At 50.5% G+C, this 27,290-nt stretch overlaps 10 protein-coding genes across 10 annotated transcripts; 6 read left to right on the top strand and 4 right to left on the bottom strand.

Annotated features, from left to right (window-relative positions):
- Positions 1-612: 612 nt before the first annotated feature.
- Positions 613-1,770, top strand: MAA_00533 (uncharacterized protein; the record flags this gene model as incomplete). Its single annotated transcript, XM_007818531.2, has 3 exons — positions 613-1,001; positions 1,066-1,180; positions 1,246-1,770. 3 exons carry the CDS (start codon positions 613-615, stop codon positions 1,768-1,770), a joined length of 1,029 nt encoding a protein of 342 aa, XP_007816722.2.
- Positions 1,771-2,005: 235 nt separating this feature from the next.
- Positions 2,006-2,935, bottom strand: MAA_00534 (RNase P subunit p30; the record flags this gene model as incomplete). The annotated part of the gene is made up of 1 exon (XM_007818532.1): positions 2,006-2,935. One exon carries the CDS (start codon positions 2,933-2,935, stop codon positions 2,006-2,008), a length of 930 nt encoding a protein of 309 aa, XP_007816723.1.
- A 1,388-nt stretch (positions 2,936-4,323) lies between these two features.
- MAA_00535 (uncharacterized protein) lies at positions 4,324-4,861 on the top strand (the record flags this gene model as incomplete). The annotated part of the gene is made up of 2 exons (XM_007818533.1): positions 4,324-4,467; positions 4,742-4,861. The coding sequence occupies 2 exons, from the start codon at positions 4,324-4,326 to the stop codon at positions 4,859-4,861; spliced, it is 264 nt and encodes an 87-aa protein (XP_007816724.1).
- Positions 4,862-5,686: 825 nt separating this feature from the next.
- Positions 5,687-6,668, top strand: MAA_00536 (uncharacterized protein; the record flags this gene model as incomplete). The annotated part of the gene is made up of 2 exons (XM_007818534.1): positions 5,687-6,349; positions 6,417-6,668. 2 exons carry the CDS (start codon positions 5,687-5,689, stop codon positions 6,666-6,668), a joined length of 915 nt encoding a protein of 304 aa, XP_007816725.1.
- A 266-nt stretch (positions 6,669-6,934) lies between these two features.
- On the bottom strand, positions 6,935-11,275 carry MAA_00537 (glycosyltransferase family 1 protein; the record flags this gene model as incomplete). Its single annotated transcript, XM_007818535.1, has 6 exons — positions 6,935-8,118; positions 8,182-9,011; positions 9,075-9,842; positions 9,900-10,136; positions 10,202-10,871; positions 11,032-11,275. The coding sequence occupies 6 exons, from the start codon at positions 11,273-11,275 to the stop codon at positions 6,935-6,937; spliced, it is 3,933 nt and encodes a 1,310-aa protein (XP_007816726.1).
- Positions 11,276-12,373: 1,098 nt separating this feature from the next.
- MAA_00538 (Preprotein translocase Sec, Sec61-beta subunit) lies at positions 12,374-13,086 on the bottom strand (the record flags this gene model as incomplete). The annotated part of the gene is made up of 3 exons (XM_007818536.1): positions 12,374-12,408; positions 12,486-12,903; positions 13,084-13,086. 3 exons carry the CDS (start codon positions 13,084-13,086, stop codon positions 12,374-12,376), a joined length of 456 nt encoding a protein of 151 aa, XP_007816727.1.
- A 1,175-nt stretch (positions 13,087-14,261) lies between these two features.
- MAA_00539 (serine/threonine-protein phosphatase dullard) lies at positions 14,262-15,838 on the bottom strand (the record flags this gene model as incomplete). Its single annotated transcript, XM_007818537.2, has 3 exons — positions 14,262-14,573; positions 14,648-14,797; positions 14,858-15,838. 3 exons carry the CDS (start codon positions 15,836-15,838, stop codon positions 14,262-14,264), a joined length of 1,443 nt encoding a protein of 480 aa, XP_007816728.2.
- A 3,988-nt stretch (positions 15,839-19,826) lies between these two features.
- Positions 19,827-22,597, top strand: MAA_00540 (lipid transporter; the record flags this gene model as incomplete). Its single annotated transcript, XM_007818538.2, has 4 exons — positions 19,827-20,456; positions 20,532-21,587; positions 21,685-22,138; positions 22,206-22,597. 4 exons carry the CDS (start codon positions 19,827-19,829, stop codon positions 22,595-22,597), a joined length of 2,532 nt encoding a protein of 843 aa, XP_007816729.2.
- A 1,314-nt stretch (positions 22,598-23,911) lies between these two features.
- MAA_00541 (tat pathway signal sequence) lies at positions 23,912-25,108 on the top strand (the record flags this gene model as incomplete). Its single annotated transcript, XM_007818539.1, has 2 exons — positions 23,912-24,396; positions 24,490-25,108. The coding sequence occupies 2 exons, from the start codon at positions 23,912-23,914 to the stop codon at positions 25,106-25,108; spliced, it is 1,104 nt and encodes a 367-aa protein (XP_007816730.1).
- A 779-nt stretch (positions 25,109-25,887) lies between these two features.
- Positions 25,888-27,066, top strand: MAA_00542 (NADPH-dependent D-xylose reductase; the record flags this gene model as incomplete). Its single annotated transcript, XM_007818540.1, has 3 exons — positions 25,888-26,032; positions 26,174-26,964; positions 27,031-27,066. 3 exons carry the CDS (start codon positions 25,888-25,890, stop codon positions 27,064-27,066), a joined length of 972 nt encoding a protein of 323 aa, XP_007816731.1.
- Between the last annotated feature and the right edge of the window lie 224 nt (positions 27,067-27,290).

Raw genomic sequence — 27,290 nt, 5'->3', positions numbered from 1 at the left:
CTCTGTTCAGTATCATGTGTTGCTCTTTGACCTCTTAGTTACTGTTGGTTCGTTCGTGTAACTCCGTTCTCACAAGCAAATGCTTGGGTTTCCCGCCTGCTTCTCGCTCCAAACATTCTTTCATTGAGTTGAGAAACGTGAAGGGTCCCAGTTTAGGTCAAGCCGCGTTTCTCCTCGTCTTCGCTTTCGAATTTGCTTCGTTCCTTCTCTCCCTCGCTTTGCAAACTGCCATATAGGCCTTCTTGTCCTCTCATCAGCTGGCTGATATGCCATCCTTGGGTTCCATGATTTTATTCCGGACTCTTGGATGTAGACCTTGATCTTGGCAGTCGTCCTGTTTTTACATTTTGAGCAGCCGGCCTGCCTAATATTCACACTTAAACATCTTTCTTCTCTTTCTCTTTTCTTTTCTCGGGAGTGTTAATATCCGCGCGCTATCTAGGCAGTGGCGTGCGTGTCCCGCTGGGAACAGGATTTCCTACTGCCTAGGATGAAAGCCTTTGTCTGGCTCGTTCTTGCTACCACGGCTATCGCTCAGGTAATTGCGCCTTTTACTTTCGTGTATCCAGCACGCTTGATCATTTGGAATGAAGCTGACTTGAAAGCCAGGCCATGCCAAATGGTCAACATGGGTCAAACCAAGACATGGAAAAGAGATCTGGGTACCTCAAGGGCCTTGGATCAAGGGTTGGGCTCAAATCGGGGGGGAGCGATAGTCAGTACGGTGTCAACCAAGTCAAGGACGATACCTCTCGCGGGTTCTGGACCATTGTTGGACCTGATGGTGTTGTTAACACCGCCAATGCCCACATGCTACCTGCTGCTTCGCCGACTGGTCGTCGTAAGGCTGTTGACGCAAGTTCGAATGGGCGGCAAGATGGTCAGCAACACGGTACTAAGGGCCAACAAAAGGGACAACGGCCAAAGCAACCTGGCATGGAGCAACAACCGCGTAATCGCACGCAATCAAACAGCCAGCGGCCCACACCCAAGTTTGAAGGGTCCGTTTCTTTTCGCTTGACAAGCCACATCGTTATCTTCAACAACACTAACATGATTTTATAGGATACAAATAACTTTTGTGACCGTGACTGTCCGGCCTACAGTCTCCAAGGAGCCGGTCAGAGCGGGAACAAAGTCACCCAAAACAGTCACGACGACAGTCACTGTTGCTGGAGGTGTAAGTCAAAGCCCCGACCAGAAATGAGTCCATTTGGAGCCCAATGTGCTTGATACATCAAGTAGCTAATATCGATCCAACCTCAGAATCCTCAAAACTCTTCTCGGAAGTCAAACACTGGAGAAAAACCCACGCCCAATGCTAGTGGAAATGGAGTGAAGACAGTCCCTATTGACAAAACTGCGCTTCCGACAACAACTTACAGTTTGAATCCTCCGAAGCCTCCACCACCGGCACCGCCAAAACCAGAATCGAGTTCATCTTTGCCTCCCGTGCCAGCTCCGGTTACTTTGCCCAAACCCCCCCAACCAGCAGCACCAAAGCCTGATGCGCAAAAGGAAGGCGGCACCTCGCCGTCGTCAACTTCATCGTCGGCTCCTTCGAGTTCCTCGTCTGATTCGCAGGCACCGCCTCCTACAGCGCCATTAGATTCTGTCGTAGCTCCAGCAGCAACATCCCCTCTTGGAGTAGTTGCCCCTGCACAACCATCAGTCAATCTATCCGGACTCACTCTAAACAGCATAGTCGACCTTGGGAACCTACCGAAGCAGGCAGGGAACGCTCCAGCTCCCACTACTGTGGCCATCTAGGAACTGCAACGCCAACTAAAGCGTGTAGAATGTAAATAGGCGATACATAGCTGTGAATGAAGTTGATCGAAGGCTCTATTAGGTGACCTAGAACGTCACTACCAGAAGTGAATCATCGAGTTCCAGGTCAAGGTGAAAAGGCTATGGTGTCTCTTAGACTTGCCATACTGTATATGTGCATCATGAAATTCGTTGGCTTTAATCTCAAGCTTGCTGGCTTTGTGCTACTTGCATATCATGAAGCCGGCGTTTTGTCAGGTCCAGCTGCGCGAGCGGCTAATTTCAACTTCTTTGCCTGTCTCTTGCTGACAAACTGTCCATCTTCTTCCCCTTTCTTTCGTTTTTGGTTCTTTGCTTTATTGCCACTTCGCCCAGTGTCCGTTCCTGCACTTGTTTCATTGTCGCCCAAGGATGGCTTATTCGTATCGTTATCATCTGTCGACGCCGCTTGAATGACATTGATGACGCCACGGAAGCCATTCCGCTTCATTCCTTCGTTGACAACGATGCTTCGGGGGATAGATCGCAAGCCTTCGAGACCCTTCTCGTTCGCCAGGCCCCACACGTTCAGAAGATTGACCACATCTGCCGGGCCACGTAGACTAAGTCCTGTCTTGGCCTCGCTGCTAATCATGATGCCGCGTCCACGGGTGGCCCGAATGATGCTGGTTGCGTTGGAGATGAAGTTTGCGCGGCCGCGGTTGTCAGCGGCAAGAAGTTGGGCGTAACATATTTCGAAACGAACCCCACGGCTTACGGCAGCCATGCATGGTTTGGGGCGAAAGTGAAAGGGAAAGTACGTGGTAAGATCGAGGGAGATGATGGGAATGTCAAGAGTGAGACAAGCATTTTGAAATGCCTTTTCCGTCAACGGCCGAACGGCGAGAATATCATACGCGTTTGCGAGCGTTGGTAGGCGGTAATTCGAGGCGGCTGGGTCGTCGAGGGCAAGGGTGGCACGGTGCAGCAACGTAGGAAGTGTTCGCGAAGACGAGGACTCGAGCTCTGATGGGAAGGGCGATTTAGGATTCGCGGGTACTGGGAGCTCCAGCGTGTGGTTAAGGGCAACTGTGGAGTACCCAAGGGAAGAGGCGAGAGAGAGAGTTTGGAGGAGACGTTCAGAAGTTGTGGAAGGGGACCACGCAATGTTGAGGTCGTAGATCATCGTGAGTCGAAGTGCGGGATGGGTGAGGCTCGTGAACAGGCTTGGATAGATTAGCCTGGAGGCGGAGCACGTCAAGCCGCAGCGCGAGAATCAGATAAGACAGTGATGCAATCTGCCGCCAGTGGTGGTTGAATCCGTTCGGGCGGCCACTGGCTGTGGTTGTGGTCCGTTGGCAATCCCAAGCTTTTTTTCTCTTCCTATTTCTTCGTGAGCCACAAGAGGCGTTAGCTACCGAACAACAGATAAATGGGAGTGGGGCCGTTTTCCACGGAAGGTGGAGTCTATGCCTTGCGGGTGCTGGAACAAACATCCCCACAAATCCATTCTGCCACAGCTTCTCCAGCCCAGCGTGAATTGCTCGGCGGGCTCACTCTTTTTGCTAGGTGCGCTCACCCCCCTTAGTAGGTAAGTATTTATTATATTTAAACTTTTTTTATATATTTCTAAGAGATAATTTATAATAAAATATATTTATATATAATAAAATATATAATAATATATTATAATATAGCCTAATATCTAGGTACCTGGTAGTGCGTGAGCGCACCTAGCAAAAAGAGTGAGCCCGCCGAGCAATTCATAGCCCAGCGAGCAGGAGAGTGATGGTGCTGGCTACTTCCCTTTCGGGCTGATGTCACCCTGTTAGCTTGCTTGTGGGCACCGCCTGTTACGTGGGCCTTAGACCTTGTAACCTACATCATTCATTGTCCATCAACCATCAACGGGTGGCGTCACGCGTCATCACTCTATTATTCCTGCGCCCCGTCGCCTATCGAGTCACTAGTCTCCTTCTTCAACCCTCATCTTATTCATACTAGACACACCGATCTGTCATTGTGCTCTCGATACTGTCTCGGTACCGTCTCGCTTCCTCCTTTCGGCCTCGTTCCACAACCGGGCGTGCATTGTGCATCGTACTTCTTCCGCTTTTTTTTTTGTACAAAGCGAGCTACGTACCCCAATCGCTTTGGACCCGAGCATCCAACCGAGCCTCACCAACTCATTTCCTTGCTCAAGTGGAGTTGACCCTGGCTCCCTCTTCTGCAACAAGCTTGCTTGAGGCCTCTCGCTGCTATCCGTCTTCGCTAAGCCCCAATTGGCTTGTTCAAATCCTGTGACAAGGCTACAGCATTTTCGCCCTGTGGTCTCCGCTGCGAACCTCATTTTGACAACGAGTACGGTGTAGCTGGACGCGCAGTTCTTTGAAAGGCGTCCTCACGAGCGTTGCGTTGCAGTAGGCCGTGTCTAAACCGACAGACACTTTCATCACGTCCAGGACGACAGGAGCTGTTGCCGACCGACACTTGTTCAAAACTCAGATCAACCTGTTCTAACAAATCTCGTCGCCCTTCGCAAGCTCCCCCGACCACGTCAGCAGTCCACTCGCCATGTTCTTCTTCTTCATATGCGGTGAGCACACCTTCCGCAGTGAGATTCCTGGGTATGAGGGAATGGTGTGTCAATGCCACCATTGCGGAAACATGGCAGCCCACGTTGTCAAGAGCCGCCCATTCTTTACCTTCTGCTTCGTTGTAAGTGCCCGATCCTTGGTAGCTAGATTCAATCCATCTCACCCATACCTACCTGCCATGATTTCGTTGATGCCAGTTCGGCACATCTCGCCTTTAGTTGCAACGCGAGATTTTGTTCCCGTTTATCTCGAATCCATACTGTTCCAGTCTATTCCCCTTCGACCCTAGTCCACTCGAGAAGTTACGCATACTAATTTCGTCACTGCAGCCCATCATTCCTTTCACTATTTCAGGATACAAGGATGTTACATGCAACATCTGCCACTTTCAACAGCCCTTAGAGAATCGTCCGGATGTTATGGCCATGGCTAATCGTGGCGGCGGAGGTGGTAATCAAGGTGGCGGGCAACACGGCCCTCCTCCACCTCAAGGTGGACAGCAGCGATATGGCTGACAAATGAAGAAGTCCGAAATCCTTATGATCCTTGGCCTCCCCGTCTATAGCGATATGCACAACCTGCTTTACATGTCGTGAAGCCAGGTAGGAGTGTCGTCATGGTTGTATATATCTTTCCATTGTTGGTTATAGCATTCTTTTCCGGAGTCTCAGATTTGGAGTAGTTAAGAGAACGGACATATATGTTATTTTGTGGCGGGTAGCTTGGCGTTATATGGTGACCGCGCGAACTTGACTTTTCGTGTACATCTTATTGGGGTTGATTGAATCAGGAGAAGTACTCAGGATCAGGGGAACTCCTGGAGCTAAAGGAGATTTTGTATTGAACTAGAGTAATCATATCATTACCCGTTGTTTTCCTTGCCCCAACAGCCTGGATTTGTCTATTGATAACATTGGCCCTTTTTCTTATTTCCACTTGTGCATAGTCTTGCCTCTTTGGACAGCTCTGCTTATTATGTTATCGTGTTCGTTCCCAAGATACCCCTTGTGGTCGTTGTCACTTCTCAAACTCCACTCCGCCTATGGTCAATATCACAAATTCTGTCTTTATATCTCGATAACCCTTTCCTGAGAGAGGTCCTTGCTGAGGGGGCCTAGACTTGGTCCCATACTTCTGGCCCTGTTAAGATATGAACGTGGATTCGTAAGCAGACTTGCGTGTGCTTGAACTATCAAATGTCAAGTGGTGTCTGTTGTCGGGAATTTCCACGGTGTATAGTCAGCATGTTCGAGGATCACTGGCAAGGCCGTTGAAACGGCTCATTAATCCAAGCTATAGAAGCTACCGCGAAATTTCTTTTAAAACTGACACGGCAAGCTATGACATATCTTGTTGTTGTTAACTTCTGGACCATCTCGGGCATCAGAGAGACGTCCTCGTCATCGCTTCAACAGACATCATCACTACAGCATCGGGGGGCATTCGTGACCGAGGATGAAGTCAACGCCAGTCTTCAGCCACCCGTCATCTCCCCATCGCCTTCGTCGCCGCAGGCTACCGATGTGCGCTCGCCTTCCGCCTCATGGCCGTACAAGTCGACGACAAGTCGCCAGGACAGCCACAGATTCCAGGCGCACCGGCACCGTCCTTCTGCCGGAAGCAATACCACGTCGCTCCGGCAGCCTCCCTCCTCCAATCAGCCGCCCAGGTTTTCCGTCGAAGACCAAGCCTATCTTCGGGGCCGGCTGCCCTTGCGGCAACGTGTATCTGATCAGACCGTCATCAACCACTTTCGTCGTTTGCCGCTTCTGTATCAGGACCTGGCTGAGGGGTGTCGCGCACATCTGTCCCATTTACCACCCGGAGCCCAAGAGCTGGAGAAGCGTCAGCGAATGGCAGAGCTGGCGCAGCGACTAGCGGACAGGTACATGCGGTTTAGACTCATACTCCCCCGGTCGTACATTGTTGTGACTCTGGCGAGATGGCAGGGAGAGTTGTCGCATACCAGCCGGTTCTGGGAAAAGACCCTGGAGGAGATTGAAGTAAGTGGTGCCTCCTGTTTGAGTCTTCTGAAGCAAACTTTGAAACTTTGTATACATGAGGCTAAAGGCCACTCAGAAAGCCAACAATTCATGGTCCATAGCTCGCCTTTGGATCCTCCGTTTTACGGTTCAGTCTTCTCTCGTTGCCGTGGCATACAACATGCTGCCTACACCGGGTAAAGTTGTTATACTCATCGCAAACTGTCTTGCATGCGTGTGGTCTACGACCGCCATGTGCGAGACGCTACATGCGCAGTACATCGAGATGAAGTCAGATGAGCAAAGGTTACACGATCTGCTTGGCGGACTGCGTGGTTGATAGTTCTGGCCACTCATTATTTCTTGGAAACGACAGGCCAGGGTACTAAATCATTTATCCTCTTATTGCACTTCTTAACATGTCTTTTTTTTGTGTGTGTGTGTGTTACTATTGATTCATAGCATCACGGTCAGATATAATATCAGCTCCTCGTCGGTGATTTAATCAGGGGCTTCATTCGCTAAAACAATGCATATATGCTTCATGAATATTCGTTGCTGGGTATCCTGATTTATCCGTCTAGAATTGGAAAGAACCAAATCCAATCACTTTCCCTCTGTTGCTTCATCGCAAGCTCTGGATGCTGACCTTGATCTTGATCTTGATCCTGACCCTGAAGGGCCGGCGCAATCGCCTCTGTGCAATTTCAAGCTCTCTTCCAAAGCTCGCTTTAGTTCCTCGTCTTCGCTATCGGTTTCTGCTGCTGCTGCTTTTCCTTTCCCTTTGTTCAGCTGACTATGGAATTCTGCCTCAGCCAAGCTTTGCTTCTTTACATATTCCAAGACAATGTCCTCCTCAGTTCGTTGGTTGTGCTCGCGAGCCATATCCTGTTTCGATGCTTCAATAGCTCGCTGAAGCTCTTCCTCGTCATCAAATGATGGAGGAGTCGGCACATTCTTTGATTCTTCTATGGCTCGTTGAAGATCGGCATCATGTTCGTCTGCTTGTGCAGTGCCACTACCCTGGGCACTGTGTATCTCCGTAGTAAATGCGTCCAGTTCTGATATGCCAGTTTCTTGAGGGTGGAACAAATCCTCTATATGGCTTGCCAGACTTTGCTGGATGGCCTGTTCTACAAGCGACTGGTATTCTTCGTCTGTAATCTGGTACTCCTCGTCCTCGAATATGCTGAGGTCCTTTTCTGGAATTTCTTCAGAGGCCTCCGGTAACGTCTCTAGTAGCGCCCCTCTTGCACGCATGGCTCTGATGCTTTCCCGAATAGCTGCCTCGATCATCGCATCTTCTTCGATATTGCCTCTAGATGTTTCCCGAACCGAGGTTTGGATTGCTTGTTCGAACTCAGCATCATCTGATGAGCTTGGCCGGGCACTAGAAGAGCTGCTTGATGGAGGCACAGGCGCGTCGACGAAGCCTCTCTTTTGCGTCTGCAGCCTCTTTCTTTCTTCTGCAGACATTCCGCGAGTGTGAAGCCAGCTTGTCTTAGGTCGAGAGAATGGTAAGTCTGATTGCGTGGACTGTTCTGATCCTGCTGGTGCCTTCTCGGCTGTCTTTTCCTTTCGCTTCAACATATAATAGTTCTTCAGATCCCATTTCGAATTGTTCCACCGAATAATAATGTCAGACTTTTCCTCCTCGCTTGCTCTGGTCAGATCTTGCGTCCCCTGGACAACCCTAGAAGTAATGATGTAGTTTTGGACGCTCTTCGTAAACATTTTGTTGACCTCCGCGTGGACGCCTTGCATCATATAGGCTGGAACACCCCATATTCCTTTACCATGTCAGTAAAATTCGGGCTCAGTTAAATCAAAGTGTTAGACCATGAGGAACTTACCAGCAGCAGGCTTAGCAATAAGGCCTCCAATGCCCTTTCCGATACCCTTGACGAATCCACCGGGTCCTTCCTTTTCAGCTCCTCGAATTGGTTGCGTAACCAAACCTGCAATGCCATCGAAGAAGCCATATCCAAGCTCTTTGCCAGCAATCTTGATACCACTATTGAGGTCGGTGACTTTCTCTATGGGTCGGACAGTATCGTCATTGTAGAGTCTCGGAATATTCCTGAATCCCTTAGCCAGTCCCAAACAGAAATTCATCGGACTCTTCACGCCTGTAGACACAGCACGGCCTACACTTCGTCCAGCTCCAACGGTGGCATCCAGACTTATCCCCAGAGGCGACGGGTCTCTACGAGATAACGTTTGTCTTAGCTGATCACTGGATGCTCGGGCCCTAAGTCCAGTCCTGGAAGGTGTTCTAGAGCTTCCGCTTTCTGCATCTCCTCCAGATCTAGCTACAGACCTCGGTTCCACGAGAGATTGTGATGCGGAAGATAGTTCGGTGAGCGATCGATTGGAATCAGCAGTTGGAACTCTTGACTCTTCTTGACCTTCTCTTTCCCGAGAGGTAGTACTAAACAAGTCAGTAGTAGACTCGTTCTGGGATATCGCGTCCGTTGTAGCTAGTGTGAGTTTGCTAGACGAGCCTAGTAAGGTTGATGTCTCTGAGCTTTGACCATCCTTGGGACGTCGAGATTTGAATAATTCCCGAGGAACATCTGCGATAGCCATGCCAATTCCACTCAGGTCGCCGATGAGCGAAGCAGCGCCAGCCGAAACGGGGTCAGGTGGCTGATCTTCTGTATTGTACTCGACAGGTCGATACCTGTGGTGAATTTGAGTCAGCTGTTTGTTTTCGGATGAATTCCAGGACGCAATAATTACTTACAACTTCAAATCTTTGTACTCTATCAGACCTGCATCTATCAGCACCGACGCTGCCAGCGGCGACAAGCGTACCTTGGTTCTTCTGACTCGCCAAGCGGCAGTTCGGCTGGGTGCTACCGAGCACCGCAGAGAATCGATATCGAGGTGCTTATGGAAGCTCTTTGCACCAACATCTGTTCCAGCTTCCTCTCGGATTTTGTGTCCCAGCTCTTTTGCCCTCTCTTGGGTATCGGTCTCAAGGCAGAACTTGATGGCTTCAGCCAATTTTTCTGCAGTGAGATCTTTATGACGAATTGGCTCCGGCCCAGCCTTCGCCCTTGCAATCATGGCTCCCCAAAATGGCTGGTCTCCAAAAAAAGGTACAACAATCGTAGGTTTTCCAGCCTTGATACCAGCCGCAGTCGTTCCAGCTCCGCCGTGATGTACAACAGCCGAGACATGCTCAAAAAGCCAATCATGCGGCACATTGCCCAGCATGAACACACCTTCAGGAAGACCAACATCATCTGCGCCCAAACCACCCCAGCCCTTCGATACTAATGCCCGAACACCGGCGAGATGAATTGCGTCAAATATCATTCTAGTCATGGCATTTGGGTCATCCACGACTATGGACCCAAATCCAATATAAACCGGGGGTGGGCCGGCTTCAAGGAATGCGGCGAGCTCTGGGTCCGGTATATAGGACGACGCTAGATTAAGAAAGTAAAAGCCCGAAATGTCGATATGCCTCCCCCAATCATTCGGTTTTGGTATCAGCGCTGGGGACCTGTTCAATAAAACTTCAGACATAGCTCCTTCAGAAGGGTCAAAGGATTCAGCCTACCAGCAATAGGTGTAGGGAACCTTGAGGCGATTGAGCAGGCCAGGCGCCCAGATGAACGACAGGGATGGCAAGTCAAGTGCTTTTTGACGGAAACGGTTAATAACATCACCGAGACCTTGCCATGTCAGCATCTCTACCAATGTATAGGTCATGTAGTTAGTCATGACGTCGTCAGCGTTAGAAGATTGGATATTCGCCAGAGGGTGGGGGAATGCCCTCGTAGGTGACCACGGCATGCTATCACTGAGTAAGTAAAGTAATTCACTGCTTGATGTTGAATGTCAAGACAACGCGGGACTTACGTGAACATCATGTGAACCGGGATGCCAAGCTTCTCAGCGACATGGATGTGGGCAAAACTTGGGGGGTTTGCAATGATAGCATTTGCCACAAATGGTTGATCATGTCCGTCTCCCGGCATTCCAGCAGCCAGGTCCAACGGCTCATTAATCCTATGTGGCTTTGGCGGAGGTCCTAGACCATCGCCTGCCTCGATACAGGATCGCCAACATCCAAGAAGCATTTCTTGTATCCCCCGACGTCGTTTGCTGACTTCTCCGCTCTTCAGAGCATCGATTCCAGGCATCAATCCAGGGTGTTTTACCATGAAGGCCATGAGTTCGGCAGGATCGCCTCCAATGTTGAAAAATTCCAAGTCATTTTCCTCGACAAAGGATTTGAACGTTGAATGAGTCGCTATCCGAACTCTGTGTCCGTATGATTCCTTCAGGACCTTGCCCAGGGCCACAAAAGGCTGGACATCACCTCGAGAACCGACGATTTGGATAACGACGTTAAGGCTGGGTGGAGGCGGCTGACCTGGCTCAGCACTTAGACCAGGCGGGATATATGCTGGCGGTAGAGCAGGTTCGGCTTGAGGTTCTACCGAGATTTGGCTGTCGATAGTCGGGGCAAGCAAATTGGCAAGCCGTCGATTCTTGGTGTGAAGGTTGATGTTAATTCTACCATCGTCTATATTGACCGTGTGTGGTTGTGGTTAGCCTTTGTTCGCCAGCGTCCTATGCATTGCTACATTGCCTGCCACTGTAGCCTTTCGATGCCCCGATGTCGCCCGCAAAGAATCACAGAGCCCGAGTGCGTCAACTGCCAAGGTACGTGCTATTGAACATACCTGTGATTTCGGCACCAGCATCGAAGCCTGGTTGTGAAAATCGGACGTGGTTATGCTGTTCGCCGTATGCGGGGGGTTCTGCATCGTTGGGCCCGTCGAGGCTTGGGACCAAGAAGCCGTCGGTAACTAGAGCCGCAGCGCCATCATCGCAGTCCACAACCGCCTGTGTTGGAACGTACGGTTGGATCTCCGGTGGCTGACCATTCTGCATGGCCAGCCTCTGCTTCTCGTCGAGAATCTCCATGTCGGTCCAAAGCTTCCAATCGCCCCTGCAGCCCGTGCATGTGTCGAGTTGCAGCTCAAGAAGTCGAGTTTGGAACGCAGGCACCAGCTATCACTCTATGAATATGTGGTTCCGACGGGGCTCAAGTGCTGGCAAACATTTGAGGGTGGATTGCTCGTGCAACAGTGTAAAGCTCATCAGGCAGCCAACAAGCTGCAAAGGGGCTTGACGGCGTTGCAGCGAGGCATGCGAGAGGTGAATCGATTGGAACAAGTCTCAAGAGTCTGGTCGTAAAGCAGTATCAGAGAGTAACGTGTGGTAGTGAGTCGTGCTAGTTTCCAAATTTAGTCTTCATGACGCCAACCAACCCTGAGCATGTGCCCGCCGCTGACGAGTTCGACGCGGATGCTAGGGTGGCAGAGCAGCGCCGCTTTTAGAACCAGACCAAAAAGCTTCAGCTTCAAATGTCGACGCGGCGCAAGTGCCCCACTTCCCAGGGACGTTGACGTACATACCTAGGTATGTATGTATGCCTATCAACAGGTACTCGTGCCACACCAAGACGAAGGATTGTTGATACCAAGTTACTAGACAAGGGAATACGCAAAGGTCAGGTAAAATGTTCCTTCTTCCATTCAACGATGATGAAGAAATCTCTCTACATTGCTTATGAGAGAACACCAAGGCCAAGCTGTATTTATTAAAAAGTAAACCCTAACTTATATTCGCATTAGATGTTTACCAAGCGAACCACCAAAGCCGTCCCATGAGCCGCGTCGCCTCCGTTTAACAAGTCTCAGCATATGATTTCGGGTCAGACATTGCATATCACACGAGAAATATCTTGGAAGCGACAAAGCTGGCACGTTTCTAATAAACGACAAATGAAAGCTTTTGGTATGATACAAGACGCCGCATAGTTTAGGACGCTCCGCTTGTGGCTAGGAGCAATCTAAAAAAAAATAACGTGCCAAGTCCTCTGGTCCCGTTTCTCATGACTTTTGTCATGATACCGTCTGGAAGCATGACGCCACCACGATGACTCCAAATCAGCTTTAGAATCACCCATTATCCGCCCCTGGTCGACAATAATGACTGCATCCACGTTTCGTCACCTATTTAGCTCGAGAATCGTCGGGTAATCTTGGCAATCACTGGTAAATTGCGTTAGTGGCTTGCCTTAAACAGCAAGCAGTGTCTCCAAGGTAGAGAAAGAAAACTGAGTACATACCATGCAAAGCCACAACGCTGAAAATGAACACAAGAGATAGGACAAGGACAATTACGGGGTCGACCTTCAAGCCAGGAGACTCATCAGTGTATAACCCTGCAAACAATCGGTCAGCCATGCTCTTCCATCGTTTCCAACCACCAACTATTACAGCCGAAGGCCTCAACCTGGGCAGATGTGTGATCAGGGGCAAAGGTTGGGTCGGCATACTCAGCATGGTACTACTGGAGCCACCGGCGCCCGCCGATCTCGTGCTTGTAGGTCGAGCATTGGCAATCTTCTCCTTTTGGTCGGCAGCAGCGCGACGCCGAATGGCAGTTCGAGGACCACCGGGAGGTGTAGGGGATGAAGGTCGGCCAATGTTGGCACCGCTGGCAGCAGCCGGGGAGTTGGCCGGAGAAGAAGCACGAGGAGAAGACTATAGCATTCGATTAATGTCAGTGAATTGATTTCATCGCGACAAAATAGCGCCCAATGATGTCTTCTAATATTGCATTACGCTTCGTGAGTACAGCGAAGAGCTGATCGTGTCCTCAAGGACAGCATGCTCAGTCCAGTGTCGCAATGGGCCATTTACAGGAGAAGCTTAAATCCATACCATTTTGTTAAATGTGAACAAAAATTCTCAAAAAGTTCGATTAGGAAACGCTGCAGGATTCCTGAATCTTGAATTGACGAAAGGGGTCGGATGCTGCGATGGTGATTGAAGCAGTAGCAGCGACGAGGGCGGAATGCGGCGCGCCAAATGGGAGGGAGTTGAGGCCACATTCACTAGAAGGGAACCGCAGACCCCAGGTCGGCAAAAAGATTTTCCGCCTTGGCCGATTCATTTATCGGGGCAAAATCAGTGTGCCAGTCCACATCGTGTGTTAACATCATAAACAGACCAACATCACATTTCCACAATTAAGACACATACTTTCGCCATCAGGGTTAACAATTTTGGTGAGACTAAATATATGAGGTTTCGCTAAGTTGCCCTCACATGCCTATTGTCTGGTCCCACGGCATCTACATCAACGCCACCAAAATAATAATAAAACCCAATTCCTTTACAAGTCTGCTGGCAAGCCTGCTTGTATATGTATAACTCAAAACAGTGAAGTACAAGACAACACAAGGAGGAGGGGGGGTAGAATCGGAACAGAATAATGAGTTGAAGTAGATTAAAGTGGAAGAAACAGTTGAAACTGTGCCAACAGGGCCAGGCACGCATCGCGGCCAGCCGCTAACCGGCAGCTTGCAGATCTTGACCGTCGACGAGAAATAATAGTAACAGGCATCATGACCATCTGAGATGACGCTTCCTCTTTTGCTCCGCTCCCAATGCGCGTCTTTGAGAGAGAAAAATTACCAAGTTGTCGGGCCGCAGACCCGTAGGGTGAAAGGATAACCGGCTGTTCCTCCATGAAAGCAAAGCTGTTGCAATTCCGTGTTTTTTGTTCCCCCATTCCAACTTTTTTTTTTCAATTCGGAGTCCTTTTGGCTGTAATGGGATGAGTCTGGTCGAACGGGATATTTCGCTCAAGAAACAGGCAGTTTCCCATTGTTATCAAAACAAAAGTCTAGCCGGTGTAGAGGGTCCTCCTCCTCTCCAGCTATGGCCGATTATATATGATTAGACAGTAATACATCTACATCAGAGAAGGAATGATCTGATACCAAAACGCCAGCCGCTATGATTCCAATACTGCAAACCGCGGTGCTTTCTCGATGATGATAGTTGTGATGAAGAGTGAAATAGAAGAAACAAAGAGTTTTAGGAAAATTGGTATCTCAAAGAGTGACATCAAGGACCAGGCTGACGTCTGCAACGTTGGGGCCAGCCAAGTCCTCAAGAACGGGGATAAGATCTAATAATTCGTTGTCATGAGCGTCGGAGAACCAACTGCTGATTGGGACAGCATGCTGTGGGTGAAATATATAGGAGGTTGGCGAGTTGTCGATGATGATGGTGTCTTTGAGGTCCCGCCCGATTTGGGACAAATCTTTCACGTAGTTGCCTTGATGGTTGTAGCAGCTCTCTCGAAACAATCGGTGGTGGACCACTTTGTGAATATCCAGCTGATCCAATAGAGGGTCGCCGTACTATCAGGGACGGTTAGTCCTATCCTGTTCAAGAAACGGCATTCCATCGATGGCGAAAACCATTCCACACGTACCTTAGAGACAGACGCCGTGAAGACTACGACTTCGTAAAGTTCACCCACTCTCTTCATGAATTCATCTACGCCGGGCCGCTTGATAACGTAAACATTATGATAATTGCCTTCAATTTCCACAGGTATTGTAAAATCCGCTTGGTGAAGAATCTGAGAGAGCAGGAAAATTAGTAATTGTTGGTCATTTTGTACTTGGCAAATAGTGCTTACTTTGAATGAACTGTGAACAAGAGTCTCATCTAGATCCAAAACAAGGCACTTTCGGCCTTTATGTTCTGCTGCAATTGGAGGCAGAAGCCAGGATTGTGGCTCTGGAGCAGAAGCTCCAGTCTCCGCTACGGGAACGGTGGAGACAGCTGAAGGTCCAGAAGCTGCGGGAGGTGGTGGTATCGTTCGCGGTTGTGAGTCCTCTGAATCCTCCACAGCTGGCGTCTCTTCAGGCTCCTCTTTCCCCTCGTTTTGCATTTCCACGTCGCCAGTATTGGTTGCAGCGGCCATATCTGGGGATTCCGCACCCTCATCCGGCGATCCAGGCGGGTAATCCACAGTTACGGCAGGGGGTACAGGTTGTTTCGATTCGTTCTTTGCTTGCTCGGGGCTTGGTTGGGGCTCCTGTGTGCTGCTTGAGGGTTGGATTTCGGTTTCATCGAGAGAAGGAACGCTCTGGCTACGTTCCTTTTCGTTCAATAACTTTCCGGGTTGCTGCTCCTGAGCGGCATGCGGTCTCGGCTTTGCAGTAGCTGGCCGCGGGGAAATCTTTTCGACTTTCTGAACATTCACGCTTTCGTCTTCTTCCAGTGCATTGGCGGTATCAGGAACGCCACAACAGCCCAGTAACGATAAAAGCCCTCCATTCTTCTTCTTCTTTCGTCTGCGTTTCTGCTCGCTAGTAGACGGTGAACTCGGTTGGAAGCTGCCGGGGTTGTGCCCACGCTCGCTATCGCCACCAGTTCGATTTGTTGACGCACTACCATTTCTTTGCCTCCCAGGCACACTGCCTCGTGACTCTTTAGACCGGCCATCAATACTACTTCTTTGATCGGTAACAGTCGCACCACTCAGGCCAGTGGAGGCGGTCGAGGACTGGTTTCTTTGTTGCGATGAGGATCTTGAAGGCACCTTTAACAGGCCACGACCGCTCTTGGACGTTGCCCCTTCATCGGGCGACAACTGGTTGCCTTCATTTCCCATGTCGAATGCGGAGAAGCCTGATGGCTTGAATGATGGGCTCCTTCGACGTATGACAGCAACCGTCTTCACAGTTCTATAGTGATATAAAAATACGTAGGTTAGCGATATTTGTTTGCAAATGATTTTAAACATAGAAGCAGAGGGGGGCATGTGTTTTGCTGGAAGAGGGTCGCCGGGTGCCACAAGTCGAGATTTCAATTCTCTTAGCCAGCTTCGAAGCTGCTTTCCGCGGCATTGCTTTGGGGGCTCCTCGCTATAACCCATAGCACCAATGGGCCCTCCAGTGATAAGAGATGTATGTTTGTGTATTTGAAGATTTGGGGAAATTTGCGCTTGAAACCGCGCGCAGGACATGAAGCCTACTAGGAGAACTCACCTCGGTCCCTCCTCTTAATCCGGAGCCTATTGACCAACCGTGAATTGCGCAACCGCTGCAAGACTGACACAGGATAGTCAGCCCTCGAAGCGGGCAATGCACAACTGGTTGGCCGACGTCTTGAGCGTTCAGGAAAGAAGCCGTTGACGATGGTCGAGGCGCAAAATTAGGGAGTCGCCCAGGCGTCAGAGTCAGGGCTGGCACCTTGTGAGGTTGGGCTGGGTGGGTAGATCGGCTAGAGCGCTGCCTACATTAGCCAAGGGCCGCAAACGGCAAGAATTGAGGCGACGCAGATGGAGACGCGAGGATATAGAAATCGCGATGATCTGTAGGAGGAACGCTGACGGTGAACAAAGAAAGACGCGGAGGCGACGTATCGGAGCTGAAGAGCCGTGCAGCACAAGCGAAATGACAGTCTTTAACCTTTGGGATGGGCGGCTGGGCGAGAGCGGCAAGAGCCTATTCAAAAGCTGGAGCGGGCGAAGTGGGCGAGTTGGACGGGGACGGCTAGAGGCACCGGTTGGCCCAGCCAATTTCAGCCAAACAGAGCCCTTGAGAGCACACACAACACACGCGCGCAGGGACTGGCACTGGGTCACCAAGCACCAGACATGGTTGGACACTGGACGGAGTCAGTGAGCGAGCGAGGTGCAGAGTCAATCAATGTCAATGGTCCAAGGTCAGCGTGCAGACAAGCAGACAACAGTGCAGACACAATTGGGGACATTAGGAGCCTGGAGCGTGCAAGGACACGGCTGGAGGGGCCGGCAGAGGGGCGCTGAGGTGTGAGTGGAGTTCAATGTTCTCCGTCAGATGAACCAACAGGGGGCTGGAGGTAGGGTATGATCTGTAGCAGTGCGGGGTGCACCTTTTTCGCACGTGCCGCTGGCTGTGTGCAGCCCCCAGACCACACGGTGCATCCCGCGCAGTCACGAACCGTGCCTGGTTACCCTCATAAGTTCCTGGACCTGTCTCTCCTGCCTCTCCCACGTCCTAATCATCTCTAGTGTAGCCGCCAAGCTCCCTCATCTTAACAATGGGCCTCGATGAATCCAGGAACTTAAGAAGCAAGACCCATGCCACCAAATGTTTGGCGTTGATTCTAGGCCCCATTTGCTCTGTAATCACGCCTGCATGCTGGCTAGAACCAATCCAATACCGGGGCCGCCGCCCAAAGCTGCGTTCTATTACCGCGCTCTGCACCGGACACTTTGCGAAGTGGCCCGCTGTCCTTGCCAGCCGGAGAACTCTATCTACGTGCATGTACATGTACTCCATCACACATCTAGTAGATGTCGTCGGGTACAGCAATACTACTCTCGAGCGCGACAAGGAGGACTCAGATATTGTATGCGTGCACCGTGCACTTGGAGTTGAAAGTTCTCAATTGTTGTCACGGCGTCTGGGCACCCTTGTTGACACAAGCCTCCGAGTTTCTACTGCTAATTCATCTGCTGTTATTGTACTCCGTACTTGCTGTCACTTATGCGTTGTTGCCAGCGATGTCTCAGACTTCTAAAGTTACTTCAGTACTTAGACTTGGGTGCAGTTGTACATGCGGATGGACGGGGCACTTGTGACAGACGCGATGACTCTTGTACTAAAATGACGAGGAATTCGGTGTCTTCACTATGGCGGTCAGGTGTTGGAGACAGAAACCGAGAGAGGGTCATGGTGAATGCTAGTACTGTTCTCACTGTCACCCTACTTGAAGTACTTAGTACGTAGCATGACCTCTGTGGGTATCCATTGATCCGCGTGTTATGGACGAAGCACGGGATATCTGTGTCTGGATTGTGTGCAGTGCAACTCTAGATCATCCCATCAACCATCAGGGCCTGGGGGATTTCCGTTGCAGTGCACACACTCCCGTGTTATTTGCATTCGTCTCTTCTCGAGATACTCAATAGTCCATACATACAATACCTAAAGTAGGCGATCATACGGAGTACTTCGCATATAGACACGAACCTCCTGCCCTGTTCCCTGTTCCTCTCCAATTTTCTCTCCCCGGTCGGCCTTTGCATCACAATATGTCTCTCCTCTCTGACTAGTCGCAGCCACGACTGGACACATTGTGTATACATGCTCACACGTCAATCGACAATGCCTCCGGTCAAGCCCGTCTAGGCAGAATAATGGTTGGCTGGCTGCCTTTATTACGGAGTACGGAGTACATACTGCCTAGTATCCAACCGCCTATTGCGCCCCCATACCCTATTACTGCTCTGTACTCCGTACTCCGTACCTACGGGCTGGATGCAACCAAGAGTGTCAACCATCCACCTACGGAGTAGACATGCCGCCTTGCACTCTACTTTCTCATTGGATCTGTTGGCGCCCGATATCCCCCACCCCAGCATCGGCGTCCAGCCAGTAAGAGGGATCTGGCGCCACATGCATGCTCATGCATCCTGCCTGTGCCTGGCACGCCACCCGGTCGAAGCCTCAGCCTGTCAGCCTGTCCATAGTTGCAATCTGCAACGAAATATTGCCCTCCGAGCTGGGCGCCTCAGAAAGTATGTAGGTTACGAAGTAGCATTCGAAGCTCTCGATCGGAAGCTTACCCCATTCCCCGGTGAGCGGTCCGTTTGGGCCAGCGTGGTGACTAGGAGATTTTGCACATGGGAGGGAAAGCAAGGCTACCCTACACGGTTGTTTTTCGACCGATCCGCGATTCCCCCTAGTAAGCTTGTATAATAGCTAGTGGTGGGTTGTTCTTGCGTGCCGTAGGTGGATTTGACTGCATCAGCCGGATATATCAATGCCTGCGTAGGATTCTAGCATCGGCGTTGGCGACTAATAACTATATGCTCTTTTTCTTTGGAAGGGGGAGTTGAACGTTGTTTGAGCCGAGCTAGAAGCATCGTGTTGGGGCACTGTGTACTTTTTTTAGGATTGGACGCATGCCTCGCAAATGATTTTTCCGACTAACATTACACGCCTCAGTGCAAAAAGCAAGTGCTCTACAGTCCTTCGACATACGTCTAAGTACCTACTTAAGTAAAGTATATACTCGTGTAAGCATTCGCTGCAGTGCCCGGTCGTGGGACACTGGCTGCGCGTATCGACACCACTACTTGTACAGAGCATGTACACTCGATTTGTCCACCAGGCACGTGGCTTTGCCAGCAAGTACGCAGCCTGTCCAGTCAAAAGCCGCGGGCTGGTGCCCCAGTCCTGGCTGCCGCCCCCAGTCAGCCCAGGCTCTGAGAGCACTTCAGCCCACTGCTCGAGCCAGTACGGACATCGGGAGCACATGAGTACTACCGTGCAAGTGCCAACTGCCTCGGATATGTTACGTCAAACGCCTGCCTTCACATGCTGAAGCGCTGAATGCATTTTAGCTGTGGACGACACTCCATTGGTGCGCCACCATGGACATTCCACGACGTCAACTGACAGTAGACTTCAAATGACACTGGACGGCCTACACTCCTACCACCGCAACGTCACTCAAGTCAATCGAACAGCCGTTTGCTGGCTTTATTCGCCTCACTTTCCAGCCGTGACCTCCGTCCTCCGCAGCTGGACTTCATGACTACCCTGTAATCTCGTCCATTCGCGCGCGCAACGGCTTCGGGCATCTCGTTGCGAGCGTTGAACCTCACCATGGCCGCGCAATCCAACCTTCGACGGACGGCTGCCGAGGACGCCTTGGCCGCTTTCATCGACAAATGGACATCGGCTGCACGATCGAGGTTTCGCGCAACTTCACGAGTCACTCGAATCCTCGCTACTCTTGCCCTCACTCTCACCGTAGTTCTCGGAGGTGAGGGTTACCGGCGGCGATGGAAGCGACAGCACCAAGAGCGAGAGCAGGGCCGTAAGTTGGTCCGGACCAATTCGTGGCTTCACAACGATGACGGCTCCCGTACAATCTACGTACCCTACAAAAATGGAACTTCCAAGGTCATCATCAACACCACGAAACCCCTGACATTTGAAGCCCACCGTCGCCTGTTTTTAAATCCACCGCGAGTATCTGGCCTAGGTGATGGTACAGTTCCTTCGGCACAGACGAAGCCCGGCCTGAACCTGGCCTTTTTGCATCAATTTTTGAGCCTCCTGAGCATCGTGATCCCACGGTGGTCAAGCAAAGAGGCAGGTCTGTTGCTCAGCCATGGTATATTCTTGATGCTTCGAACATATCTGTCGCTAGTTGTCGCACGGTTGGATGGTGAGCTGGTCCGCGACTTGGTTGCTGGAAATGGAAAGGCCTTCATCTGGGGCATTGTGAAAGTAAGTTCCGCTCATTTGATATGCTTCGTTGGCCCATATTCTCCCCAGTGCTGTACTTACCATGCACTTTCACAGTGGTGCGGCTTGGGCGGCTTTGCGTCATATACCAACGCTATGATCAAATTTTTGGAATCGAAGGTGTCTATTGCATTTCGCACCCGCCTCACCCGATACATTCACGACCTATACTTGAACGAGAACCTAAACTATTACAAGCTTCACAACTTGGATGGCGGTGTCGGCCACGGGGCGGATCAGTTTATCACGCAAGATCTAACGCTGTTCTGTGCAGCGGCCGCTAACTTATACTCTTCTCTCGGAAAACCTTTCGTGGACTTATGCGTCTTTAGCTTCCAGCTTTATCGTTCCCTCGGCCCGCTAGCCCTCTCAGGCCTGATGAGCAATTATTTCCTGACGGCTAGCATTCTCCGCAGACTCTCCCCTCCATTTGGAAAACTCAAGGCCGTTGAAGGGCGCAAGGAAGGCGACTTCCGAAGTCTTCACGCAAGGTTGATCGCTAACGCCGAGGAGGTTGCCTTTTATGGCGGTGCTGACATCGAGAAGACATTTTTGAACAAGGAATACAAATCGTTAAAGAGCTGGATGGAGGGTATCTACATGCTCAAGATTCGCTACAATATCTTGGAAGACTTTATTCTAAAATACAGCTGGAGTGCCTACGGCTATCTGCTCGCCTCATTACCCGTGTTCCTCCCAGCCTGGGGTGGGATTGGTGGTGCTGCTGAAATGGTTGACAACTTTGAGAAGGGTGGCCGGGAGCGTAATCGAATGAAGGACTTCATCACCAACAAGAGACTTATGCTGTCCCTGGCGGATGCTGGCGGCAGGATGATGTACTCTATCAAGGATTTGTCAGAGCTCGCCGGATACACTAGCCGAGTGTACACGCTGATTTCTACTCTTCATCGAGTGCATGCAAATGCGTATTACCTTCGCAGCGGACAAAACGAGCTCTACTCGCTGTCAGATGTGCAAGGAACGATCCAAAAGGGTTTCGATGGCGTCCGATTTGAGCATGTGCCAATTGTCGCCCCTGGCTTGTGGCCGCAGGGAGGAGACGAGCTGCTGGACTCATTGTCGATGATTGTTCGTGCCGGCGAGCATCTTCTGGTAAGTAAATGCATATCTTTGATTTTGGCTCATGTCTTTCTACGATATGGGACGGCCAGCATTTGAGCCCGAAGCTTATATTCGATTTCGTATGTAGATATCTGGTCCGAATGGCGTGGGGAAGACTGCTATCAGCCGTATTTTGGCAGGACTGTGGCCAGTATACCGGGGCTTGGTCAGTCGTCCGAAGAATATTGGACAAGACGGAATCATGTTCTTGCCTCAGCGGCCGTATCTCAGTCCTGGGACGTTACGTGATCAAGTCATTTATCCCGATGGCCACGTCGACATGAGAGAAAAGCGCAAGTCGGAAGTGGAACTGCAACGGATCCTGGAAGAAGCGAAGCTGGGCTATCTTCCTGACCGCGAGGGTGGCTGGGACACACGAAAGGAGTGGAAGGATGTGCTTAGTGGAGGCGAAAAGCAGAGGATGCAATTTGCCAGACTGCTGTATCACGAGCCTCAATATGCCATTATTGATGAGGGTACCAGTGCGGTATCTAGTGATGTGGAAGGTCTCTTGTATGAGACGTGCAAAGAAAAGGGCATCAGTAAGTCTGAAAAATACTTACTGTGTATAATCGGACAAGTCAAGCTAATCGTCCATCCTCCACGCAGCCCTTATAACGATATCGACCCGAGCCTCACTGAAGAGATACCACACATTTAACCTGATGTTAGGCATGGGCGACAATGGCGATGAATGGGAGTTTGAGCGAATCGGCACGGAGCGTGAGAAGATGCAAGTTGAGAAGGAAGTACAGGAACTTCGCGAGCGTTTGGCTGAGGTTGATGAATTGAAGAAGCGACGCGATGAGATCGAGCTGGAGCTTGCCTCGGTGTGGACGGACAAGGGAGACTCTCTGGCCGCTCCTGAATATACACAAAAAGGGGAAGAAGCGGAGCCGCGGAAGATTCAGCTGGAGCAAGAGCAGGAGACTGCCACGGAAGACGGTGAAGACGAGGAATTCGAAGAGACAGAGGAGCGACTCGATGCTGTGGCTACATAGAGATGTATTACGGCATGCCTGATACATGTGGCTGGGAGGGCTTAGACTGTGTACAAAAAAATGAATACGTCATGTGTATAAAATAAAGGCATGCAGTCATTTTTAGTCAGCTCGTCTTGTGGGAAGAAGAGACGTCAAGATGGACCCAAAAGATCCAATGTTGTAGATAATCAGGGAGCACCGAGAAGTCCACCAGGTCTAACTTCTCCTGCGACTCCTCCCTTCCAAACCGCCTTGTCCCCGAAACCCGCCCTTCGGGCTGCAGCACCTGGTTACCATTAAAAACTAACTTACGTACATTCTTATGGCCGCCCTGATAGCAGGGGAACGCGACATTCCTGTGCGCTTCTTCCTTGTGCCAAGATACGGGGGTTGGGGGCCGAAGGGCAAAAGATGGGACATCCGTAGCCGCATCTGGTCAGTAGTAGAGTCCATAGACGCAAGACCATAGATGACCAGTGGCGACGAAACGCATCGAGTCTTTTGGTCGCTGGAAAAATGTATACACACATTACGAACAACCTTGTTCATGTTTGGCAGCGCACAAAGGAAGCAATGCGACCAGAAGATGAAGCACACTGCCTGGGGCGACATCAGCATCCAGCGTGACAGCTCCAGTGCTGCAAGAGTCTTTTTTCTTGGTCGTGGGAGTACGCGCGCACGACGATTCCTCTTCTGTCAGGGAAAACAAGGAGCTCAGAGTGCGCTGTCCGGTGTGCTCGGAGATGATTGCGTCGAGCGCATGTGCTCACCACTGCATCGACATCTTTGGCCGTCTTGAATAGTGCCAACAAGCCATGTGGGAATTCTACAGTGTCCTGGTGGTCGGGATTGCGCTAACTCGGGAGTTGGGAATGGATAGTCCATAATGTCTCGTGTGTCGAGGATAGTACCTGCCTTTGTCCCCTTGCTTTCCTTGCTTTTTTATTTCTTCGCATCAACCCTTTGAGGTTTCACCACAATGTCTCTGGTCTCAATCCGCTGCAAACGAAATATTGCTCCGACTAGGAGAATAGATGGCGGGGCAATGACATGATAGCTGGTGCCGTTGTAGAGATCTAGTATTGTGTTTCTTGGTGTCGCATCTTGTATTTCTGCGCAGTAATATTCTATTTCACTTGGTTCTGCCCCCCCTTTCTCCTTCTCCGTATGTTGCGTTGGGTTTTCTTCTAGCTTGTGTAAGTCGTATCAGTCAGTACTGGGGGCAACCAACAGCATTCTACCGTGAGCCTTGCGTCTCCTTGTTTCTGTGTGGGAAACTTCAACAAGCATAGGTTTCTGGGCCCTCCTCACTTGACAAGTATGAGCCGAAAAATGGATGACAAGAGCCACATCGTGGCAATGGCCCATGAACCATTCTCCCGTTTATCAATCTCCCGTTTATCAATGGCTTCGCAGCCGAAAATGCCACCATTGGTACAAGGTCAGATCGTGACGGAATACAACGATGCCGTCTACAACCCCGGAGCTATTCCCAAGATACCCCTCAGAATTCCTCAAAGATATTCTCGACGGAGCGTAATAGTACCACCCCAGTTGGGTTCATACGTGCCATCTTCGTCTGCCAGCACCGTCACCATTACCAGTACCGGACACTTGTCCCCCCCTCTCACGCCGGACTCGACCATCGCAGAACTAAAAGAGGATATGAGCACTTCTGAAGAGAGTGGGGAAGCAGACGAGAAACACTGGTTTGCACAAAGGAAACGATCTCGACGGTTCTTGGCCATTGTGGGCGTTATGACGCTTGTCACTATGGCCGCGTTGGCAGTTGGCCTATCTTTGGGATTAAGAAATAAGTAAGTCCAAAGTGAACAAGACTATATATCCATGATATGTATATTGTGTATTATTCCCTTGGTTCAAGAATGAAAGCTAACACACTGGCTCAGAGTTTCTACCCGAGGCAGTCCAGTAAAGGACAACGGCAATGATTCTGGTCCTCCGCTCCCAGTGGGCGCATTTTCTTTCCAGACGTCTCTTCAGAACATTGATGCCAATTGCACGTCTAAAAGCACAACCTGGGGATGCAACCCCATGACGCAAGACGGTCCGGTCATCTTCCACTGGAACATAACACAGCTCAACTCGTACACGTACACCATCACATCTACCGAGAACTCCTTTGGTCCCAGTTTTGCCAACGTCAGTATGAAGGTCCGCGACTATCGCAAGCTCACAGAACGGCTCGAGTTCTCGTTTCTGATGAACAAGACTGTCACACCATCCGATGCTGGTTCCCCGACCAATCGTGCTGCGAGATGCACTTATAAAAACGTCAAATTCGAGACTACGCTGTATACTAGGAAACGAGGCACTGCGGCCGTCGACCCTCCCAGGAATCACGTAAAGTATGCGGCATGGCCAGGGGACATGGAGATTGTTCAGCTCTTCAACTCAACAATTGGCCAAGCCGTTTGTCAAGATGACATGCGCCACCCAATTGCAGATGTCACCATCGGCCTGGGCGCTTGTCGATGTCGGTACTCGAACATGATGGATAGCTGGTAGTAACCGTGGAACCAGGAGAAGCTGCTGGCACCGAGTTTCTGCGTTTTTGCGCAGAAACTGCACACTTTATTGTTAATTGTTAATACTGTGGATACGGGGGGCATTTGTTGAATTTCATGTAATGGGACTCGGAGTGATGCGCCATTTAATTGCGATGGAGCATGCGTATGAAAAAAAGGTGAGACGATATTTTGATACCAACGTGAGTCGCTATTCACGGAACATCTAAGTGATGGAAATAAACATGTACAAGATGAGGCTGTATGGGACCACTCGCGTTTTGATAATAATGAAGGTGTGTAGATTTTTGACCGTTGACCTGGGGCCTGTTGCAGTTTATTAACCGTGTGGGCCTCTTCTGGAGCATCTTGTGAATATCAGGCTAAATACTGAGCGGCTCCAGTCATCAATTCATGCTGCGGTGGGTCGCATAAAGTGCCGAGTAGTATGACTGATTGGTAGCAATGGTAGCTTTCGGCTGGCTAAAAGTGCAGAAATGTGCCGTTTTTAGCAATATGAAGCTAAACAGTGTGGATTTGATTCCTTCAAAATAGCCATGCCAATCGGCGGAAAAGGCTCTTATGAACCGCGCAGGTTTCGTTCCCGATGCTCGTAGTGCAAAAATAATAATAAAAAAAATACAAATAGCCAAACATTAGTTGCCTAATTTCCTCTCCCCCTACGTGAGAAATATTTCACAATTTACTTTCTCTGGTACTAACAAGAGTGCCTGTCTTGATATCCTAGCTTTCTTTGCTACTCGTGAGAAACGAGCAACCATGGCGCCGCCATCTATTAAGCTTAACAGTGGCTATGACATGCCACAGGTCGGATTCGGCCTTTGGAAAGTCGACAATGCCACTTGCGCCGATACCGTTTACAACGCCGTCAAAGCTGGTTACCGGCTCTTTGACGGAGCCTGCGGTAAGCAAGAACCGATACCAACCCGAACTCTCCCCAAGGGAGTCTGATTCGCGTGTCAACACACCTTTTGCAGCATGCACCTCCCCATTAACTGCGCCTGTCTCCTTCCTCTCTTCTAACACCCAAATGCCTTGTACACAGACTACGGCAATGAGAAGGAATGCGGAGTTGGCATCGCCCGCGCCATCCGTGACGGCCTCGTCAAGAGAGAGGAACTCTTCATCGTTTCCAAGCTGTGGCAGACATTTCACGAAAAGGACAAGGTCGAGCCCATTTGCCGCCGTCAGCTAGCAGACTGGCAAGTTGAGTACTTTGACCTGTTTCTCATTCACTTCCCCGTTGCCCTCGAGTACGTTGATCCCGCCACACGCTACCCCCCTGGCTGGTTCTACGACGGCCAAGGAGAAGTCCGCTGGAGCAAGGCGACAAACCAGGAGACTTGGGGTGCCATGGAGAGCCTCGTCGACGCAGGCCTCGCGAGAAGCATCGGCGTCTCCAACTATGAGGCGCAGGGCCTCTACGATATGCTCAAGTATGCTCGCATTCGGCCGGCCACGCTGCAGATAGAACTGCACCCGTACCTGCAGCAGAATAACCTTGTCAGGCTCGCCAAGGCAGAGGGAATCGCCGTGACGGCCTACTCGTCTTTCGGGCCCACGGGCTTCATTGAGCTCGACATGGATCGGGCCAAGAACGTGACTCCGCTGATGCAGCACGAAGCCATCGCTGCCATGGCCGCCAAGCACAGCAAGACTCCTGCGCAGATTCTCTTGCGATGGGCGACGCAACGGGGACTGGCCGTGATTCCAAAGACCTCTAGACCTGGCGTTATGGAGCAGAATCTTGAAAGCACCGACTTTGATCTTGACCAAGCTGACTTGGATCGCATCGCAAAGATGGACCTCAATTTGAGGTTTAACCAGCCCACAAATGTAAGCCGTCAATTATATATATAGTGTGAACTAGCTTTTGAGCAAGGACTTACTTTGCTGCCCTAGTATTTCTCAAGCGACAAGTTGTGGATATTTGGGTAGAAAGCCATATCTTGTGCCGTCTTAGCCAAAGAGAACCAGAATAGAACTCGGTTTACTCCGTACCCGATAGTCCAAGTCTATACAACACTGTCGTCTACACATGCGACGAGAAGATAGAGACTCAAACCATGAATAAACTGGCACAAAATAATCATATCATATGTCCGTCGGCATCGTGTAGCTCAACGGAATTGGGATGCACGTTGCCACGTATTGCAAACTGC

This window comes from Metarhizium robertsii (genome assembly GCF_000187425.2).
Source record: "Metarhizium robertsii ARSEF 23 chromosome Unknown MAA_Scf_7, whole genome shotgun sequence".
NCBI lineage: Eukaryota > Fungi > Ascomycota > Sordariomycetes > Hypocreales > Clavicipitaceae > Metarhizium > Metarhizium robertsii.
The sequence above is the reverse complement of the archived record's forward strand: the minus strand, read 5'-3'. Positions and strand labels throughout refer to the sequence as shown.